This window comes from Cetorhinus maximus, chromosome 2 (genome assembly GCF_964194155.1).
Source record: "Cetorhinus maximus chromosome 2, sCetMax3.hap1.1, whole genome shotgun sequence".
NCBI lineage: Eukaryota > Metazoa > Chordata > Chondrichthyes > Lamniformes > Cetorhinidae > Cetorhinus > Cetorhinus maximus.
In genome coordinates, this window is record NC_135880.1 from 223070946 (window position 1) to 223092434 (window position 21489).

At 45.2% G+C, this 21489-nt stretch overlaps 1 protein-coding gene across 3 annotated transcripts in view; it reads left to right on the top strand.

Annotated features, from left to right (window-relative positions):
* Positions 1-20929, top strand: part of LOC144671320 (uncharacterized) — a 95528-nt gene extending 74599 nt beyond the window's left edge. For 2 of the 3 annotated variants that reach the window (XM_078533147.1, XM_078533154.1), the window contains exons 2-3: positions 12524-12625; positions 19449-20929. In XM_078533147.1, the coding sequence (XP_078389273.1) occupies positions 12524-12625; positions 19449-19700 (354 nt within the window). In that variant the 3' untranslated portion in view covers positions 19701-20929. Of the gene's footprint in view, positions 1-4775; positions 4913-12523; positions 12626-19448 lie in introns of those variants that run through there. The other variant, XR_013573907.1, reaches the window with a different exon arrangement.
* Positions 20930-21489: the final 560 nt, after the last annotated feature.

Here is a 21489-nt window from a genome sequence, read left to right on the forward strand (position 1 = left end):
TTATGCTGATTTGACTTTGTAATGCGCAGTTCAGGCCATCAGGAAGAATGCATATCATTGAATATTGTAGCACAGGGTTATTAGTGATGGAATGAAAGAATGTTGCTGTAGGTGAAATATTTCAAATCGAAACAAAAACAATTTTTGCAAATTGCTTCATATTTCTGTAATGCAGTGTGCAATTAAATACTGCACCCTTGGATTCATGAGACAATCTAACTAACGTGCCGCTGAGCTGTTTAGTCCTTGAGTTGTCAGTGGTTTGTCCCAAAGCTGTACGGAACAGAACAATTGCAGCTCTGATGATCGGTTGTCAACCTGACATATTGGCTCTGATATTAACAGGGCAGGTTAGAAACGGGGCGGAGGGTTTTCAGAAGTCCGGGATTCCTCGCACACTGTGGAAATTTGACCCTGTGGTGGATGTCTTATTTCTCTGACAGTGTCTCTGCCCAGGAGTCAGCCTGATTGACAGCCTTGGCTTCCTGTCAAGTGGTGGGGCCTCCTGGAGGGACCGTCACCTTGGTTTGAGATACATAGTTACTTTAATGACTGACTCATGATGTATATAAAAAGTCATAAAATCATACAGGGGAGAAGGAGGTTATTTGGTCCATCGAGGTTCTGCTGGCTTCTTGAAAGAAACATCATTTGTCCTACTCCTGAAACTAGCTGGCGAGGAGTTAAAATTCCTTTTTATGTGTGTCAGCAAACAGGGAGGCTCCAACGGACTGACTGAGGTTGGGAGGGGGATAACAGGGAAGCAGTCGGAGAGACTGACTGTCTTTTCAGGGTGAGCAGGAGGGATTGACTGAATGACCAGAGGAGCTATTACACAGCAAGACACAGTGACTAAAAGACAGGAATTGAACAGAGCGAGAGAATGAAGAACAGAAGGAGAAAATGACTGAACAACCAAGAGAGAAGCTGCATGACGAAGAGCAAGGGAGACAGAGTGAATATCAGAGGGACCATGCCCCTTAATTTGGCTGTGGTTCATTCTAATGTTAATATAGAAAAGTTATTGGAAAGACGTGAGAAAAACATCATGTTTGTACAAGAAATCATCCTTACAATCTGAGGGAAACATCCGAAGATGATTAATGATTGGTGTTTGTGCATTGGGCTATATGTAAATTTTCCTGCCTGCATTAAATCCAAATATATGATAATGTAGTCGAGGGACATAGCAACTCAACTCAGCTGATTGGACAAAGACAAAATACTGCGGATGCTTGAAATAGTAATTAAAGACCGACAATGCTGGAAGTATTCAGCAGGCCTGTCAGTATATGTGAAGAGAAAAACAGCGTTATTGTTTCAGGTCAGTGAGTTTCCAAAGAATCACAGGGGAGGATCCTCCAGTCGGTGAGCAGGGGGCGGGGTCCGCTCGCCGATGTGTAAAATGACGCGGGATGACGTTGAGCAGAACTCCCGACCTTATCCCGCGTCATTTCCATTCTCAGGTCGGCTGTGCACCCGCTGACCTGTCAACGGCCTATTGAGGTCATTAATAAACCAATTAAGGTAATTGACAGGGCTGCCCGTCCAACCTTAGGGCTGGCGGGCAGGCCGGGAGCCCTGGCGGGCTTAAGAAAAAGCATGAAACCTCATCCACGGGCGGGAAGAGGTTTCCTGAGGGTTTTTAAATGTTTAATAAAGGTTTCAGTTAAAGTGATGGACATGTCCCAACTCCTGTGACGGTGTCACATGAGGGGACATATCCGGGAAATTTTTAAACATTTGTCTTAAAAGTTTTAATTCCGAGGCGATCTCCCTGAGGCTGCACTTAGCCTCAGGGAGGTCTGTGTACTCTTCCGTGCGCATGCGCGAAAGAGCGCACTCCCAGCTGAGGGAATTCCCCCCCCCCCCCCCCCCTGCCCGCACAGGGAGCGTATAGCCTTAATTGGCCCGCCCACTTAAAATGGCGCCGCGCCTCCGATCGGGGACACTGATTGGAGGCGCGCCTGCCTGCGCTCGCTTCTGCACTCCCCCCACCCTCTTACCAATGGAGGGAAAACTTTTCCCATTGAATGATACAGCACAGAAGGAGGCCATTTGGCCCATTCTGCCTGTGGCAGCTCTTTGAAAGAGTTATCCAATTAATCCCACTCCCTGCTTTTTCCCCATAGCCCTGCAAACTTTTTCACTTCAAGTATTTATCCAATTCTCTTTTGAAAGTCACTATTGAATCTGTTTCCAACGCTCTTTCAGGCAGCGCATTCCCAGGTCATCACAATGCTCTATGTAAAATATCTTTCCTCATGTTGCCTCTGGTTCTTTTCCAATCCCACTCCTTTGGCTACTAACCCTTTTACCACTGATAAAAGTTGCTCCTTATTTACACTAACATCTCTGTTAAATCACCCCTCAAGTTTCTCTGCACAGAGGAGAACAATCCCAGTTCCTCTAGTCTCTCCACATAACCAAAGTCCCTCACATCAGGTGTTGTATTTCTCAGAGCAATGCAAAGATGATACTAGTTTCTACATGTGTAGGGACCTATTTACAAGAATTTTAAAATGTCTGCTCCATGCTTCTAGCTCTAGCTTCCAGTTCTTTCTACAGTTTGTTTACTTTTCTCTGAGTTTACAACCAGGCTTAACCAATCAAGCGCAGTGAGCATCAATAGTAAACAGACTCACATAATCGAGCACAGAGCAATTGAACACTAGATCGGGTACCATACCTGTAAATTTCTTCTGCACCCTCTCCAGTACCTTGATATCCTTCCTGAAGTGTGGTGCCCAGAACTGGACACCATACTCCAGTTGGAGCCTAACCAGTGTTTATAAATGTTTAGCATAACTTCCTTGCTCTCCTCGGAATGTTTTAGACATCGGTATTTTATTTACAGTGATAAGATTATCCTCTTATTCTTGTTTGAAGTCGGGACTCCTAAATGGCTTCTTGCTCTGTCACCCTTGTCAGCTACCTGAAATATCACCACACAGCAAGGGACATTCGCCCCCTTGAACCTGTTCTGCCATTGTAGCACGCTGATTCAGAGTGTCGCTTGTTGGTTCACTTGAGTTTAGAAGAATAGGAGGTGATCTTGTTCAAATATATAACCTTCTTAAGGGGTTTGATGGGGTAACTGTTGAGAGGTTGTTCCCTCCTGGCTGGAGATTCTAGAACTAGGGGCTGCATCTCATCATAAGGGATCGGCCATTTAGGACTCTGATGAGGAGAAACTTCTTCCCTTGGGGAGTTGTGAATCTTCTCTACCCCAGAGGACTGCGGATGATCAGTCATTGGGCATTTTCAAATCTAAGATTGATAGATTTTTTGACACTAGGGGAATCAAGGGATTATGGGGATAGTGTGGAAAGGTGAGTTAAGGTGGAAGATAAACCATGATCGTAGTGAATGGCTGTATGGCCTACACCTTCTATTACCTATGTTGTTATGCACCTCTCTATCGCTCATGCTCCTTGTGTTCTCTTCAAAGTGGAGAATGTTCCTATAGTCTGGGATGCGAAGTCAAAAGCTGGGTGCTTTTTGGCTTTCTAGGGAGGCATCTCCAGGTCTTTGAAGTGTTGTGGAGGAGTCAGGAGCCGGGCCAAATAGCCTTTCATCAAATGGGATGCTTGTGGACATTGGTCGGCCATCTTTCTTCTTTTGAAAGCGGTTGGCAGAACCTCTGAGCGTCCAGGAGAAAATGCCCCCTCGCCTAGCCCATTCCGTAGGATTGTTACCCTTTAGGAAAGCGTCTTGCCATGTATATCTGCAGACTCTTCAAGATGGTGTGACATCACAGCTGATTCCTGCTTAGAGCCCGCACGTGTAACAGTCCCTTTTGCCCATCACCCCCTGTGCTCGCCGACCGACACTGCCACCCAGCTCAGCAACACCTCGTTTTTAAAATTCTCATGCTCGTTTTCAAACCACCCCCGCCCACGGCCTTGCCCCTCCCTATCTTTGTAATCGTCTCCAGCCCAACAACTCTCCGCGATATCTCCATTGCTGTAATTCTGGCCTCTTGAGCATCCCCAGTTTTAGTAGCTCCACCATTGGTGGTCTTGTCTTCAGCTGCCTGGGCCATAAGCTCTGGGATTCCCTCCCTAAACCTATACCCCTCTCTACCTCTCTTTGAGACACTCCCTAAGACCAACTGCTTTGACCAAACCTTTGACCACCTTTCCCAATATCTCCTTGTGTGGCCCTGCGTCAAATTTTGTTTGATAATTGCTCCCACAAAGTGTTTGGGACGCTTTACCACACTGACAGCACTGTCGAATCTCAAGTTGCTTTTTTTTGGTTTAATCACTATCTAAATTAGCGACAAGAACTCCGATTGAGTTCCCAACCCCACCACCAGCGGATCAATATAGCGTTCCCAATCCCACCAGCCTAGGCTGCAGTTTAAAGCTTAAGGGACCTTCCATATATTGCAGTCCCACAAACCCCATCTCACGTTCCGATTACGGAACCTCAATTGCTGATTTAACTGGAAATGTGAAGAAGCCAAACACTGGGAAATTTGCTTTCAGTCAATGTTATTTATAGACAATGGGTATACTTGAGGCATTTAGAAGTAGTTTAAGTGATTCACTTTCTATTAGAGTTGGGCTGTGACCATTTTTAACAACGCTCGGGGCAGACTCCAGAATGTTAATGTGTTACATTGTGGGACATTTTTCACATTTTTGGGTTTGAGCCCGTGTAAACCTGCATGAATAATCTGATTAGCTCAAACATGCCTTCAGACAGTGACTGAGATCTTTTATCTCTAAAGGACAAGTCATTTCATGCTTTTCTCCTGCATAGCTGCCAGCGCCTTTGTGTTATCTCTTCTTCCCCCAACCCCCCGGAAGACATCTGCTACTTTAATCTGTGTCAAACTGGGAATCGTGTACTAGGTCTTTGGCTCCCAACCTCAGAATTTCTACCCACTGAGGAAACTCATTGTGTAAGTGATTGTTCCTGTTGTGGTTTTCAGCGGTGTGGGGTGGGGTGGGGAACTGTTTGTGTGTGTGTGTGTGTGTGTGTGTGTATCGAAGACTCTGTGTATAAGTGTGTGTGTGAATGTTGGAGTGTGCATAGGATTGTGTGTGTGCGCACGTACGAGTGTGTGTGCACGTAGGAGTGTGAAAGTCTGCTTGGGTTATGTGTAGGTAAGAGTGTGCGTATGTAGGAATGTGTGTGTCTGCCTAGGAACATGTATACGTAGGAGTGTGTGTGTGCTTTTTTTTAATTAATTCACGGGATGTGAGTGTCGCTGGCCATAGGAGAGAGTGTGTGTGTGTGCATGAATGTGCGTGTGTTTTCACGTGTATGTGTGCACACGTATGTGTATGTGTGCGTGCATGTGTGTGCATGTGTTTGTACGTGCGTGTGTGTTAGTGCATATGTGTGCATGCATGTGTTTGCACGTGTGTATGTGTGTGTGTGTGTGTACGTGTGTTTGGGCGTGGTGTGCGTACGTGTGTGTGTGTACATGTGTGTGCGCATGTGCATGCGTGTGCGTGCATGTACGTGTGTGCGCGTATTTGTATGTGTATGTGTGTGCGTGTTTGTGCAAATGTGTTTGTGTGTGCGTGCGCGCATCCGTATGTGTTTAAGCTTGGTAAAGATACGCTCTTGTGTTCCTTCAAATCTTTGTTCTTGATGCTTTGAAGGATGAATGATTAGTGTAAGGAGAATTCAATATCTCTCTGAAACCAAACTGTCTCGAGTTTCTCTTTGAAGAACCATCCTGCTCCTATCACTGAGGATTCACACAGTTTCTAATTTGTTTGCTAAGGAGTGAATGGTGCTGGCTGTAGTGTGGCACCGTGTGAAATATCTAGGCATCTGCGTCCTCGCCAGTAATTAATGGAGCTATAACTGCGAGCATAATCTTCCCGTTAACACAGTAGCAACTAGGTATCGTGATGGCTGAATGGGGGAAAGACAGACATTGTTTGTACAAAGTCTTTCCATCACTTCCTGAATATTTCACTTCCAGTTGTTTGAAATTGGTGACTGTGGGTCTCTGTGCCTCATTGGCCCAGTGGCTCCTCATCCAGCAAAGCCTTGATTTTAAAATTCTCATCTTTGCTTTCAAATCCCTCCAGCCCCACAACCCTCCCCATCTCTGTAACCTCCTCCAGCCCCACAACCCTCCCTATCTCTGTAACCTCCTCCAGCCCCTACAACCCTCCCTATCTCTGTAACCTCCTCCAGTCCCTACAACCCTCCCTATCTCTGTAACCTCCTCCAGCCCCTACAACCCTCCCTATCTCTGTAACCTCTTCCAGCCCCACAACCCTCCCCATCTCTGTAACCTCCTCCAGCCCCCTACACCCCTCCCTATCTCTGTAACCTCCTCCAGCCCCTACAACCCTCCCCATCTCTATAACCTCCTCCAGCCCCCACAACCTTCCCTATCTCTGTAACCTCCTCCAGCCCCTACAACTCTCCCTATCTCTGTAACCTCCTCCAGCCCCTACAACCCTCCCATCTCTGTAACCTCCTCCAGCCTCTACAACCCTCCCTATCTCTGTAACCTCCTCCAGCCCCTACAACCCTCCCTATCTCTGTAACCACCTCCAGCCCCCACAACCCTCCCTATCTCTGTAACCTCCTCAGCCCCTACAACCCTCCCTATCTCTGTAACCACCTCCAGCCCCTACAACCCTATCTCTGTAACCACCTCCAGCCCCACAACCCTCCCCATCTCTGTAACCTCCTCCAGCCCCCACAACCCTCCCTATCTCTGTAACCTCCTCCAGCCCCTACAACCCTCCCTATCTTTGTAACCTCCTCCAGCCCCGACAACCCTATCTCTGTAACCACCTCCAGCCCCACAACCCTCCCCATCTCTGTAACCTCCTCCAGCTCCTACAACCCTCCCTATCACTGTAACCTCCTCTAGCCCCTACAACCCTCCCTATCTCTGTAACCTTCTCCAGCCCCTACACCCCTCCCTATCTCTGTAACCTCAAACAACATCACTAAAAAAAACACATTATCTGGTCATTATCACATTGCTGTTTGTGGGATCTTGTTGTGCTCAAAGTGGCTGCCAGGTTTCCTACGTTGCCACAGCGACCACACTTCAAAACGCTGTAAAGCGGATTGGGAAAGTCCTGGGGTTGTGAAAGGCGCTAAATAAATGCAAGTTTCCTTTTTGCTTTCAAGTGCTCGTCAGCATATCTTGTTAATTGGGATGAGGAGGCATCGAGGCCTGAAAGGATTTAACACAAAATAATTGAATTAACGACCGTATGGTTGTGTTTTAATGGGGAGCAAGGATTTGGTGAAATCTGTGCTTCTTTCCCCCAGTCCCTCCCTCTAATAGTCCCCGGTGGCTGGGCTGATAATTGTTTCCATTATCAAATCCCTTCATTAGAACTGTTGCGAGGAGTGTTGCTGTATTGTTGCCATGGCAACTGAGCTTGGCAGCGGTCAGTTGTCAGTCCACCCCTGTGCACCGTGGAACGCTGGCAGAGTGGGACTGGGCCCCGGGTGGCTGGGTGGGAGCGGTAACAGCTGTGTCTGAGATGTTGAGCGTCAGGGGGATAATGTTGATATGTTTTCCATTTTCTCCGCACATATGGTTTGAGGGTTGTTTTTTTCTTGTGTGAAATACAGGCAGCTGGGTTTACAGGATCCCTGTCAATGATTTTGTTTTTTAATTGGGAAAGCATTAAAACAGCGTGGCTTGTTAATGACTGACAAGCCTGTGTAACCAGAGCGAGGGCGTGCACATGGTTTTCGGCTGAGCTGGTCCAAGGGGACAGTTTAACCATTAACGGGCTTTGCTGTTAACGATGGGTTGTTGACATTAGGGTTCGTTCTTCACAACCAGAACCTGCCAACAGAACCATGAAAAGAGACATTTAGGAGGCCCTCTGTAGCGGTGAATATAAGTTCATAGAATTACAACACAGAAATCACGGAATCGAAGAATTGTTACAGCACAGAAGGAGGCCATTCAGCCCATTGTGTCTGTGCTGGCTCTCTAAGCAATGCACCTGGTGCTATTCTCCCACCTCCTCCCTGTAACCGTGCGCATTCTTCCATTTCAAATAATAATGCAATTCCCTCTTGAAAGCCTCAATTGAACCTGCCTCCATTGCACTATCAGGCAGTGCATTCTGGAACTTAACCGCTTGCTGCATGAAAAAAACTTCTTCTCATGTCCCCATTGCTTCTTTTTGCCAACTACCTTAAATCTGTGCCCTCTGGTTCTCAATCCTGCCGCCAATGGGAACAGTTTCTCCCTATCTACTCTGTCCAGACCCTTCATGATCTTGAACACCTCAATCGAATCTCCTCTCAGCCTTCACTTCCCCAAGGAAAACAGTCCCAACTTCTCCAATATGTCTACATAATGGAAGTAAAGGAAGAGGCCATTCAGCCCATCAAGCCAGTGCTAATGCTATCTCTTAATTCTAATTCCGTTTCTCCGGCACATTTCTGCACCTTTTTATATTGTTTTGTTTTCACCCATTTATCCAATTCCCTTTCCAGACACTGCCGATTAGTCATCTTATGGTAGAATATCCTGACAACTTTGAACTTAAACTATTTGCCCGCACCCACCTCAATAAAAAATGGAGATAATTATTCGCCACTTTCTATCTCAAAACCCTTCTGATATTCGATGGAGTTTAGAAGGATGAGGGGGGATCTGATTGAAACTTACAGAATACTGAAAGGCCTGGATAGAGTGGACGTGGGGAAGATGTTTCCATTAGTAGGAGAGACTAGGACCCGAGGGCACAGCCTCAGAGTAAAGGGGAGACCTTTTAGAACAGAGATGAGGAGAAACATCTTTAGCCAGAGAGTGGTGAATCTATGGAATTCATTGCCACAGAAGGCTGTGGAGGCCAGGTCATTGAGTGTATTTAAGACTGAGATAGATAGGTTCTTGATTGATAAAGGGATCAAAGGTTACGGAGAGAAGGCGGGAGAATGGGGTTGAGAAACATCAGCCATGATTGAATGGCGGAGCAGACTCGATGGGCCGAATAGCCTAATTTCTGCTCCTATGTCTTATTTTAAATGCTCTGTTGCCAGGGTAGACACTGAAAGGTTGTCTCCATTGGTCGGGAATCTAAAACACGGGGTGGGGGGTGCACAGTCTCAGGATGAGGGGCCAATCGTTTAGGACTGAGATGAGGAGAAATTCCTTTGCTCAAAGGGTTGTGAATCTTTGGAAATCTCTACCCCAGGGGGTTGTGGATGCTCCATCGTTGAGTACATTTAAGGTTGTGAGATAGACAGATTTTTGGCCTCTCAGGAAATCAAGGGATATGGGGAGCGGGCAGGAAAGTGGTGTTGAGGTCAAAGGTGAGCCAGGATCGTTCTGAATGGTGGAGCAGGCTCAATGGGCCATATTGTCCACTCCTGCTACTAGACCTTGTATTCTTATTGGAATGCTCCTTGATTTCTCTGCTCCAGACACTACTTAGTGATCTGGATCTACAACCTCCTGACCTAGATAACACATCAGGCCAGATGTGCAATGTTCCCTGTACATATCCAGCAGTCACTATTAATGACACCATTTCACTCCAGGTTTATCATTCAAAGGAGATAAAGTAGATTTTCTCTCTGATACATTAAGGGGCTGGGACAAGACCAAAGGGTACAAGGTAAGGGACACAAATCAGCAAATATTAGCTGGAATCAGTTGCTGGGAGGTCCTCTGTAAAAAAGGATACTCAATTAATTTAAGAATAAACTGAATGCAGTAACAGAAAGATATTAAAGGGATGTGGAGATATTTTGGGCATTGAGGTAGAAGAGCAATCACGGTCTTATTGAATGGCTCGAGGGGCCGAATGGCCTACTCCTGCTCCTATTTCCTATGCTCTCATATTCCTAAAAAGAGTAAGGTTGGCATTTTGGAAAGAAGGTATACAAACGTAGGCAAATCTTAGTCAGGAAAAGACAACAACTTGCATTTACATAGCACCTTTAACATAGTAAAATTTCTCAAGATGCTTCATAGGAGAGTTATCAAAACAAAATTTGACACAGCCCATAACAGAATATTAGGGAGGTGACCAAAGGCTTAGTCAAAGAGGTAGGTTTTAAGGAGCATCTTACAGGAGGAGAGAGAGGTGGAGAAGTCTAAGGCCTCAGCAGCTGAAGACATGCCCACCAATGGTGGAGTGATAGAAATTGGGGATGCAGAAGAAGTGAGAATTAGAGCACAGATATCTCAGGAGGTCATGGGGCTGGAAGAGGTTACAGAGATAGGGAGAGGTAAGGCCATGAGGGGATTTGAAAACAAGGATGAGAATTTTAAAATCAAGGTTGCCAGACCAGAAGCCAATGTAGGTTGGCGAGCACAGAGGTGATGGGGTGAACAGGCCTTGTCTCCAGTGGCCCATCCAGTCTGTCCCATAACGCAACCCATGCATTGTCATGGAATCTCCTAGGAGATCCAGAGGGATCTGGGTGTCCTCATGCATGAATCGCTGAAAGCTAGTATGCAGGTACAGCAGGTAATAAGGAAGGCAAATGGAATTTTGGCATTTATTGCTAAAGGAATAGAGTATAAAAATAGGGAAGTGTTGTTGCAACTGTACAAGGCATTGGTGAGACCGCACTTGGAGTACTGTGCACAGTTTTGGTCCCCTTACTTGAGGAAGGATGTAGTTGCACTGGGGGTGGTTCAGAGGAGGTTCACTAGGTTGATTCCAGAGATGTGGGGCTTGACTTATGAGGAAAGATTGAACAGTTAAGGCCTATACTCGCTAGAGTTTAGAAGGATGAGAGGAGATCTAATTGATGAATATAAGATGTTAAAGAGGATAGACAAAGCAGACGTGGAGCAGATGTTTCCCCTTGTGGGGCATTCTGGTACGAGAGGCCATAGTTTTAGGCTAAGGGCTGGTAGATTTAAATCAGAGATGAGGAGGAATTACTTTTCTCAAAGGGTCGTGAATCTGTGGAATTCACTACCTCAGAGGGCAGTGGATGCCGGGACACTGAATAAATTTAAGAAGGAGATAAACATATTTTTAAATAGTAATGGTTTGAAAGGTTATGGGGAGAGGGCGGGAAATTGGAGTTGAGGCTGAAATGAGATCAGCCATGATCGTATTGAATTGCCTACTCCTGCTCCTAGTTCTAATGCTCTTATAAGAAACCTAGGGTCAACTAGGGGTGAAAACAACTGGAAACTTCTTCTCCGATAATTTAGGATGTCAAACTATTCCAGGAGAGCACAGTGACCCACCTCTTGTATGAAGAGATCTAACAAAGAGACTCCTCATCCTAACTCAATTTGCGATCCTTTGGCAGTTGGGGAATTCTGTGTCTCCATTGGTATCCAGGCCCTTGGAGTCCCTGGGAGTTTCCAACAGAGACTGTTGGAAATGTGTGGCTCCTGTCGATTGTCCATTCAACAACTGGGGAAATAATATTAAAGAATTAAATAGAATTTACAGTGCAGAACCAGGCCATTCAGCCCAACTATGCTGGTGTTTATGCTCCACACGAGCCTCCTCCCATCCTCCTTCATCTCACCCCATCGGCATATCCATTTATGCTTCCTCATGTATTTAGCCAGCTTCTCCTTGAATGTATTTCTGTTCTCCTCAGTCTCTTGCTGTGGAGGTGAGTTCCACATTCTAACTGCTGAAGTATCTGAATTCCCTATTGGATTTATTAGCGACCGTCTTATATTTCTGGCCCCTAGTTCTGGTCTCCTCCATAAATAGAAACATATTCTCTTGCTCTACCCTATCAATCCTCTTCATCATTTTAAAGACCTCTATCAGGTCACCCACCAGCCTTCTCTGTTCTAGAAATCAGCCCCAGCCTGTTCAGTCTTTCACTGGCTCTCAGTTCTGGTCTCATTTTGTCAAATCTTTTTTGCCCTGCTCCCATACTTCTGTATTCAAAGAGGGGACCATGGACTCTGATGGTGCTCATTCCCTCCAACTGTCAATATAGAAGTTGCTTTTAGAATCTCAACTCACAGAAGGTCCTGCTGGGCAAGGAGCAACCTGATTGAGATTATACATCAGGCTGGACGTGTATGTTCCCAATTTATTCTGATAGACCAAAAGAAGCTACGATGGGCTAATCAATCATTTTTCCCTTTGGTTCGTTTTAATGGATGTGATGGTTAGTAATCACGAGACTGTGAGATCAAGCTCTAATCCACGATTTGAGTTCAGAATCTACCCTGACACTTCGGTGCAGTGCTGAGGGAGTGCTGCATTGTCAGAGGTGTCATATTTGAAAGAAGAGTCTTTTGATTTGTAATCGCTGTTGTAATGTTGGAATCCCCTGCTCTTCATCAAAATGGTGGCGTGGGATCTGTTACAGCCGCCTGAAAGGGCAGATGGGGTCTTGGTTCAGTGTCTTACCTGAAAGACGGCACCTACGGCAATTCAGCACTCTCTCAGTATTGCACTGGGATTGTCAGTCTAGGCTTTGTGCTCAAGTCCCTGGAGCGGGTGGGATTGAATCCCCAGCCTTCTGAGTGTGAGGCGAGAGTGCTTTGCGAAGAGATTCTGTGAAGCATCTAATCTGAAACTGAAAGAATAATTTTTTTTCTCCTCTTTTCAAGGATATCCAAGAGTGTGAAGGAGCGATTGTAAACGATGTAATCATGGACAAAGCAAACAGAAACACAGTTGGCCAAATGAAAAGATCACAGAAAATCATTCAGGTAAAATATGCTGGATGAGGAACAAAGGCGACTGAAGTCTGGAGTATATTTGCAGCCAGCTTTATCTTTGGCCCAAGGCACTGCAGACAGTGGGTTGTCACATAGATCAGTTTGTAATGTGGTTCAGTGAATGTACAACTCAATCACAGCCACTTTATGATACTTGCTGCAAGTGAATTGTAATCATGGGTCGGTGGCTAACACTCTGTGTGGTACTGAAGGAGCACCACAGTGTCAGAGGCCTTGACTTCCAGATGAGATTTTATTCCTCTCAAGTGGATGTAAAAGATCCCACAGCACTATTCCGAGGAAGAGGAGAAATGTCCTTCCTGGTCTCCAGGTCAATATTTATCCCTCATCTAATACCACTTAAACAAATTATCTGGTCAGTCTCATTGATGTGAGAGCTGGCTGTGTGCTTTTTGCCTGCCTTGTATCCTAAGTATTTCATTGGTTGTAAAGTACTTGGCACTATACTGACATTGTGTGATCAATTGTGGGATCTATTGTGTGATCCCTAAAACAGATTATCGGGTTATTATCTCGTTGCTGCCCGCATGAACTGGATGCAGATTGGCTGATGCATCTGCTTCTCATTCAGAACACTTTGCCCCATCCTAAGCAGGTGCAAGGAATGGTATAAGTGCGAGGGCTTTTGTTTCTCTCTGAAGTGTGACAAGAAACAAATGTGACTCTCACAGAAAGTGCCGGCGGGTTTAAAGACTTTTAAGGAACAATTAAGCTACCCGTGATGTAGCCTACACTCGGTTGGATTGATCTTTTCTAAAACACGGTAACTGAGTTGAGAGAGAGACTGCAGGCACTCATTCCGCAACACCACCTACTGACTGGAGCTTCAAACTGTTTTTATGTGGAATCTCCACACTAAATGTTTCCAGAGACATGATCAGTGTTAAATATTAACCAAACGTCACGAGAAGGGGAATGTGGATGTGAGACGTCCTAATCAAATGCTGATCGTGGATTAACTCAGGACTTCCGGGTTGATGAATAATTTGAGAATTATCCTATACATTTAGAAAGTAAAAATTTTTTTTTATTCTATTGAGGGGCATGGACAGGGTGGATAGGGAGCAGCTGTTCCCCTTAGTTGAAGGGTCAGTCACGAGGGGGCATAAATTCAAGGTGAGCGGCAGGAGGTTTAGGGGGGATGTGAGGAAAAACCTTTTTACCCAGAGGGTGGTGACGGTCTGGAATGCGCTGCCTGGGAGGGTGGTGGAGGCGGGTTGCCTCACATCCTTTAAAAAGTACCTGGATGAGCACTTGGCACGTCATAACATTAAAGGCTATTGGCCAAGTGCTGGTAAATGGGATTAGGTAGGTAGGTCAGGTGTTTCTCACATGTCGGTGCAGACTTGATGGGCCGAAGGGCCTCTTCTGCACTCTGTGATTCTGTGATTCTGTGATTCGTGGGACGTGGGCTTCGCTGGCTGGGCCAGCATTTATTGCCCATCTCTAATTGCCCTTGAGAAGGTGGTGGTGAGCTGCCTTCTTGAACCGCTGCAGTCCATGTGGTGTTGATACACCCACAGTGCTGTTAGGGAGGGTGTTCCAGGATTTTGACCCAGCGACAGTGAAGGAACGGCGATATATTTCCAAGTCAGGATGGTGAGTGGCTTGGAGGGGAACTTGCAGGTGGTGGTGTTCCCAAGTCTCTGCTGCCCTTGTCCTTCTAGATGGTAGCAGTCATGGGGGTTGGAAGGTGCTGTCGAAGGAGCCTTGGTGAATGGGCAACACTGTAAAGGGCGAGAAGGAGGATCTTTCTCAGGGAGAGGGCTAGAGTGGAGACAATTCAAAGGGAAAGGAAAGGTGGACTAAGTGTGAAACAAGCAACAGAGATTTACCCTACTTAACAAATTAAATATTGCTGAAAAGAGAGATATGTTGTTGAAGCTTTTTGTCTTGCACTCATCAGGTCAAACACAAGAATACCAAATTTCAAAGTGATCACAGCAATTTATAATACAGGAGAAAAGGGTGCTGATTGGTTGGCAAACCAACTCTGATTGGCCAAGGTGTTGTTGTGATTGTTTGAAATTTGGCATCCTTGCTTGCATTTGTCCTGATGAGTGTAAGATGAAAAGCTTCAGTGACATGCCTCTCTTTTCAATGACATTCAAGTTTTGTAATACCAAGTGACTGATTAAAAAAACTAAATTAAATTCTCCGTCTCGAGCTTCCTCCCGGCACCATTCTCTGTTTCGGAGACAGTGCATTGGTGGTCTCTGTGTCTTGGCCTCTGCCAATTTGCAATTTGATACAGTTGGAACTGAGAATGAGGAAAGACACCTCAGTTTGAGAGAGTTGATCTGCACCATTGGCTCCCTGAAAGTGAGAGGTGAAATTTTCCCAACTCTCCTGGAATGGATGGAGCATTAAGTTGGTCAATGATCCATGGGTTTTTCCCATCCAAACATTTTAAAGGACAGAAAAACCAAGGCTTTCAAAAGTCGCTTGATAGTAGAGGGCTTGAATATTTGCTGAAAAGAGAGAGATGTTGCTGAAGCTTTGCCTCTTGCACTCATCAGGACAAACACAAGAATGCCAAATTTCAAACAACCTTAACAATTTATAATACAGGAGAAAAGGGTGTGAATTGGTTGGCAATTGACTCTGATTGGTCGACGCATTGCCTTGGAGCAAGCAATAGGGAACTGTCGGCTCCCAGGCTAATTTGGATTGAAGTTTGACATTCCTGCATTTATCCTGAGTGCAAGATGAAAAGCTTCAGCCAAATGTCTCCCTTTTCAGCTACAAGCAAAAGTGGAAATCTTCTACTATTGGTTCATACTGAGGTATATTTCCCAAATTGCAACAGTGATTACACTTCAAAAACACTTCATTGTCTGTAAAACGCTTTAGGACCTCCTTAGATTGTGAAAGGCGTTCTATAAATGCAAGTCTTTCTTTCTTTACATTGAAGTTTAAAACTTAAAACAAGAGGTGCAAAATGGTTTTTGAGAAATGGCCGGGAACCAGGCAGAGTTTGTAGGCCTCAGATGGTTGCTTAGTGCGTTCCATCTGTGTGAACTTTGCATTTTACAATGAAAAATAAAGATTTGCATTGCTATAGCACCTTACATATTCTCAGGAAGCCCCTAAGTGCTTTACAGCCAATGAAGTACCCTTAACGTATAGTCACTGTTTCAATGTGGGAAACACAGCCAATTTGTGCACAGTAAGATTCCGCAAACAGCGATGACACAACATGAGGTTGTCACCCACAACAAACTACAAAAGACATTTGTTTCCAAGACAGTGTATCTTTAATCTTTATTCCCAAGGACAATCCCACAATGGGACAAGCTGCCAAAGGAAATAATCACAGCCCCATCACTTGAAATCTTCAAGACCCAACCTTAGATTGTTTCCATTTAAAAGTTTTCATTATTAGACGACCATTTCAGCAGTTTGTGCCTGGTTTAGCAAGTGCTACCCAGATAAACGTTGGTGGAATACAGATATTAGTCTGTGATGCTGGCACAACTAAAGCAGAAACAGAATTACCAGAAAATCTATTCTATGTTGATGCTGGTTGAGGAATAAATAGTAGCCCAAGACACTGGGGAGAACTCCCGTTGTCTTTGTTGAGTTTAGCATCTCATCCAAAAGACAGCACCTCCAACAGTGCAGCACTCCCTCTGTACTGCACTGGGAGTGTCAGCCTTGATTACATGCTCAAGACTTTGGAGCCAGACTTGAACCCACAACCTTTGGACTTGGAGAAGTACAGACTAAGTCACAGCTGACGCTTTAGCACAGAGTGAATTGCACTGTTGAATGTGAATTCTCAGTCCACTTCACCCACAATGCTGTCCAGTGGTTACAGCAGTGGCTGATTAAATACAAATATCAAAGCATTCCAAGCATGCCATTGTTGATACTGGGAGGTGAGTAGAGAGCTGGTTACATGTACTGCAGAACCTACCTCTTAATCACTTTGGTGTGTTTCCTGCCAAATCATTTTCAATGTAATTGGATAACGTTAATCTTATTAATGCAGCTCTTCCTTGCTTGTTACTCTTTGGGAGATAGTTTGTTGCACAACTCCTCATTATGGCTTGGGGGATTTTGTCTGATCAGAATATTTACTCTGTCGCTGATACACAGTGCTCAAAGGACACCTTCCCTTGTGAGTTTAAACAATAGCAGCAGCATCTCTCTGTTTTCAGTCGAAGTATTGCAATGTTTTAGAAATCTGCATATAGTTAGTCACAGCTTCAGAAAGAAATAAATCACGTTTATATAGCGCCTTTCACAACCTCAGGATGTTCTAAAGCACTTTACAGCTACTGAGGCATTTTTTTGATGTGTTGTCACTGTTATAGAGTAGGAACAAGACATTTTAGAACAAATTTAAAACAAAGGATTTTTTATGATATATGCACAAATACAGGTATGTATACACACACCCATGTGCATGTACAAATACACACATGTGTACACACATTAGACACACAGGTATATACAAAGCATGCAAACATGCACACAAACAAACATGCACATATACGCACCAAATGCACATACACACATATGATCATACGTGCTCACACTATTTCAGAAATGATGGGTGCTTTCAGGCGAGTGGGTAGAAAATCAAAGGGATGAAACAGAAAGTGAGATGTTCACTGCTGCAAACGGATTGATTCCCGACATTCTCAGGACAGACGCAATGCAATCCCTGTGATTTAAAAAAAAAACAAGTCAAGCGACGAAGTGATGCAGTCTGCCACAAGTGGAAAGGTGGAGCGGTTGTTGACTCCGAGGGAATGCAGTTTGCTTGGTGCCAGGAGATGATGATTAATGAGAGCAGAGTGTAACGAGTGTTATACAGAATCACGTCTCGGGGGACAGGCCGTCAGAATGTGTGTGATTTGAAGCTGCCATGGCGACACGAGCTGTCAGATATTATCCAGATGCTGTTGAAATAGAATCAAAAAGCCGCTTACTACCAGCTATGGCTCAGTGGGTAACATCCTAACCTCTGAGGTTGAAGGCTGTGGGTTCAGTTTCCCCCTCCAGGACACATAACCCAGGCTGGCATTCCCAGTGCAGCACTGAGCGCACGCTGCGTTGTTTGGCAGTGCCAAGTTTTAAATGAGGCATCTCAGGTGGCCGTGCAGCATTTCGAAGAAGGGCGGGGGAGTTCTCCACGGCGTCCTCGACAATATTTACCCCTCAATCAAAATCTCCGCATCAGTAACGATTGTTATGTATCCCATTGCTGTTTGTGGGATCTTGCTGTGCATAAGTTAGCTGCTGCATTTCTTACGTCAGCTACAAAACTTCAAAAAGTCATACATTGGCTGCAAAGTGTTTGGGGATGTCCTGAGGTTGTGAAAGGTGCTATATAAGTGCAATTTTGTTCCTTTTCTTATCCCCCCACAATTAGCCGCATCGGAGACAATTCAAATTCCGCGGTGAATTCCAACGTGCTCCACTCGAGGGATAAGATGGCAAATTCACCTCCCACTGTCAATTGAGCCAATCACCCTGGGGCAAAGATATCTCAGAAATGGAGAGTTCTGTGGCTGGGGTGAGGGGTGAGGGGGGGGTGTGGTAATGATTTCGGGCTGGAGAAGGCAAGAATCAGGAAAGGGCAAGGTCAGGAGGGCATTTAAACTAACCTAGGGAGAATTTTCAGGTGGGGGAGGATCAGAAGCCAGTGTGATGGGTGAGTAGGACCTGATGTGGGATAAGATACTGTTATTAGACTTAGAAATGAGCTGATGTTTACAGAGAGTGGAGTACAGGAGGTAGTTAGAAGTACAGATGTGTGTTCCAGCAGAAGATGGGCTGAGATAGGGGTGACACTGAGGATAGATCAGCAATGGAAGAGAGGTTAGTCGGACAGGCTTCCTGATGGAGAGGATAAGGAACCTGAAATTCCACTCACATTTTGAGTGGAACGCTGAGGTTGCAGCCAACCTGATGGAGCTTGAAACAGTTGCTGGTGAGGGGAATGTCATCTTGAGGGACTCACAGGACTGCAGGAGCAAAAAGAAAAGGCATAGTTCCAGATAAATAAGAGCGGAACCAAGTGAGGTCAGTACCAATGAGATAGACAATAAAGCGGGGGCGTTAAGGAGGAAGTGGAGATACTGTACCTCACTAACTGAGAATGTTGTTCATTTCTTTGGTAATTCTGAGTCACATCTAGCTCCTAAATATAATTATTGTTGCTGCCTGCCTGCTGACAATAAAAACTTTCATCATAAGCATCAGTCATACCAAATTAAAGCAAAACCAACCATATTATCATGAGCACACTGTTTTAAACACATCAGGTCCATTGTTTGTTATCAGGTCCCATGTTATTGAGTGGAATCGGCCACTGTCTTGTTGAAATTTGGAAGAACGAGAGGTGATCTTATCAAAGCGTACTAAATTCTAGAGGGGCTTGACAGGGTGAATGCTGAGAGGCTGTTTCCCCTGGGCTGGAGAATATAGAAGTGTGGGCACAGTCTCAGGATAAAGGGTCAACTATTTAGAACTGAGATGAGGAGAAATTTCTTCTCGCCGAGGGTTGTGGATCTTTGGAATTCTCTACCCCAGAGGGCTGTGGATGCTTGGTTGTTCAATATATTCAAAACTAAGATTGATAGATGTTTGGATACTAAGGGAAACAAGGGTTATGGGGATGGGCAGGAAAATGGGGGTTGAGATAGAAGATCAGCCATGATTGTATTAAATAGAGGAGCAGGCTTGAGGGCGGCCCAAGGACTCCTCCTGCTTCTATTATTTTGTGTTCTTATGTTATCCTGAGCTATTTGACATCTTGACATTCTTCTCTTCCTGTCAGAACACTCCTCTGGACCTCATTGACACGGGGAAGGGGCTGAAAGTACAGACAGACAAGCCTCACCTGGTGAGCCTGGGAAGTGGGCGCCTCAGCATTGCCGTCACTTTGCTTCCGCTTGAAGAAGGTGAGAGACCGCTCTCTTGTCAAGTGGTTTGGTTGCCATCGCTGATACTTGGGGTGTCAATTGCGTTATTTTCAGATGTTCAAAATGTGTCATCCGTGGTTTGGTGGGTAACGCCCTCTCGTCACTGAGTCAGGAGGTCATGGGTTCAAGGCCCATTTCAGAGCCTTGAGCACAAAAATCTAGGGTGACACTCCTGTGCAGTTCTGAAAGAGTGCTGCACCGTTGGAGGTACAGTTTTTCCAGATGAGATGTTAGACTGAGACTCTATCCGTTCTCTTGGTCAGACGTAAAAGATCCCATGGTTCTATTTTGAAGACAAGTAGGGGAATTATCCCTGGTATCGTGGGTAATATTTATTCCACAATCAACATCACTAAAACAGATTTTTCCGGTCATTAATCTCATTGCAGTTTGTGGGAGCTTCCTGTGCGCAACGTGGCTGTGTTTCTTCATTAGAGCGGTGACTATGCTTCAGAAAGTGCTTCATTGGATGTAAAACACTTTGGGGTGTGCTGAGCTTGTGAAAGGCAAATGTTTCTTTTTTTCTTCAAACCTTCCTATCTGCTCACTCCTTTTCTCCACAGTAACCTCGCTCCCTTGTTCTACTTCTCAGTTCACACTGCGTGTTCTCCCGGCCCTGGCCTGTTGTTCACCCTCCTTCCCCTCTGCTCCCTCATCATTTGCAAACCCTCGCACCATCTTGGCTGTGCATTCTAGGGTGTCCCCGCTGCAACCCTCTACCTCGCTCCTTCTCTCCCCAAGTCTCCTCTGACCCAGATCTTGAACCCAAACCTTCAAACTAAGATCTTGCCTCAGCCCTTCCGTCTTTAACCCCTTTAAGTGTGGAAGGGAGGGGGAGATTTCTGAACGTGAAAGGCTATAAATCATCAATTTGCTCTCTGGTAATCCTTGTCACCTTGGCTTCTTCACAATATCCAATCTTGAGAAAACCTATCACACTTCTGGCATGTCCTCGGGCAAGAGTGCGTATTGCATGTTGGATAAAATGCTGCAATTCTACGGGATAAGCCCTTGAGGGAGAAAAATATTAAAGAATGATGAAAAGGATCGGATCACAATGAGCCCAGGAGATTCTTTCTGTTCTGAAACATCTCTTTATGACTGGTAGCAGAGCACTCCTGGGATAAACCCCTCAGAGAGTTTGCTGTCTGCTTATGATTCTCTCTGAAGCCACTGGTCCGTTACTGCTTGAGAATTCTCTTAGGATGGCTCCGCGATTCCTTTGAACCGTTCGAAATTTCAGATGCACTGTGAGAAGTTGGGGTTGGGGTTGGGGGGCGGTGTGCAGGGGTTGAGGTCAGGGGAGGAAATCCCTCTAAATTTTTAATGTCAAAGTAAAATGAAAAGAAAAAAACAAATTAAAATATATCCCGTGCCAGTAGGACTCCGAATAAACTGGAAATTGCACATGTCATTTGTAGCACAGAGATAACATCACAATCTTTACTGAAAAATAGTTTCCAAAACAAAAATAATGGAATAATTTCAACATATTCCACGTTTATTTTAGTTTTTTAAAATTACATTTTGAGAAGAATTACAGGCATCTTACTAGTCACCTTAGTGTCCAAATGGTCTTTTCTTGAAGGCCTCCTCCCTCGTTTTTAGGGGAATGGGTTGGTGCTGGAACTGGGGGGAGTGGGGGAGATTAAGGATCAGATTAAATTTCACGGGAAAGGCTGTGCTGAGACAGATAACACATTGGCTGCGTATAACTATCAGAGCCAATCTCCAGGCACCAAATCAAACAAGACACTGAGTTTGCTTCATGGAGTGGTCATTACCGTCTCATCGACTGGCACCTCTGACAAGTGAACAAAGACACTTCTCAGAGCTGCTCCCTCACTAAGTTGCTGCCTGTTCGTTTTTCTCCCTGGCAAGTGAAGACCCGAGGTA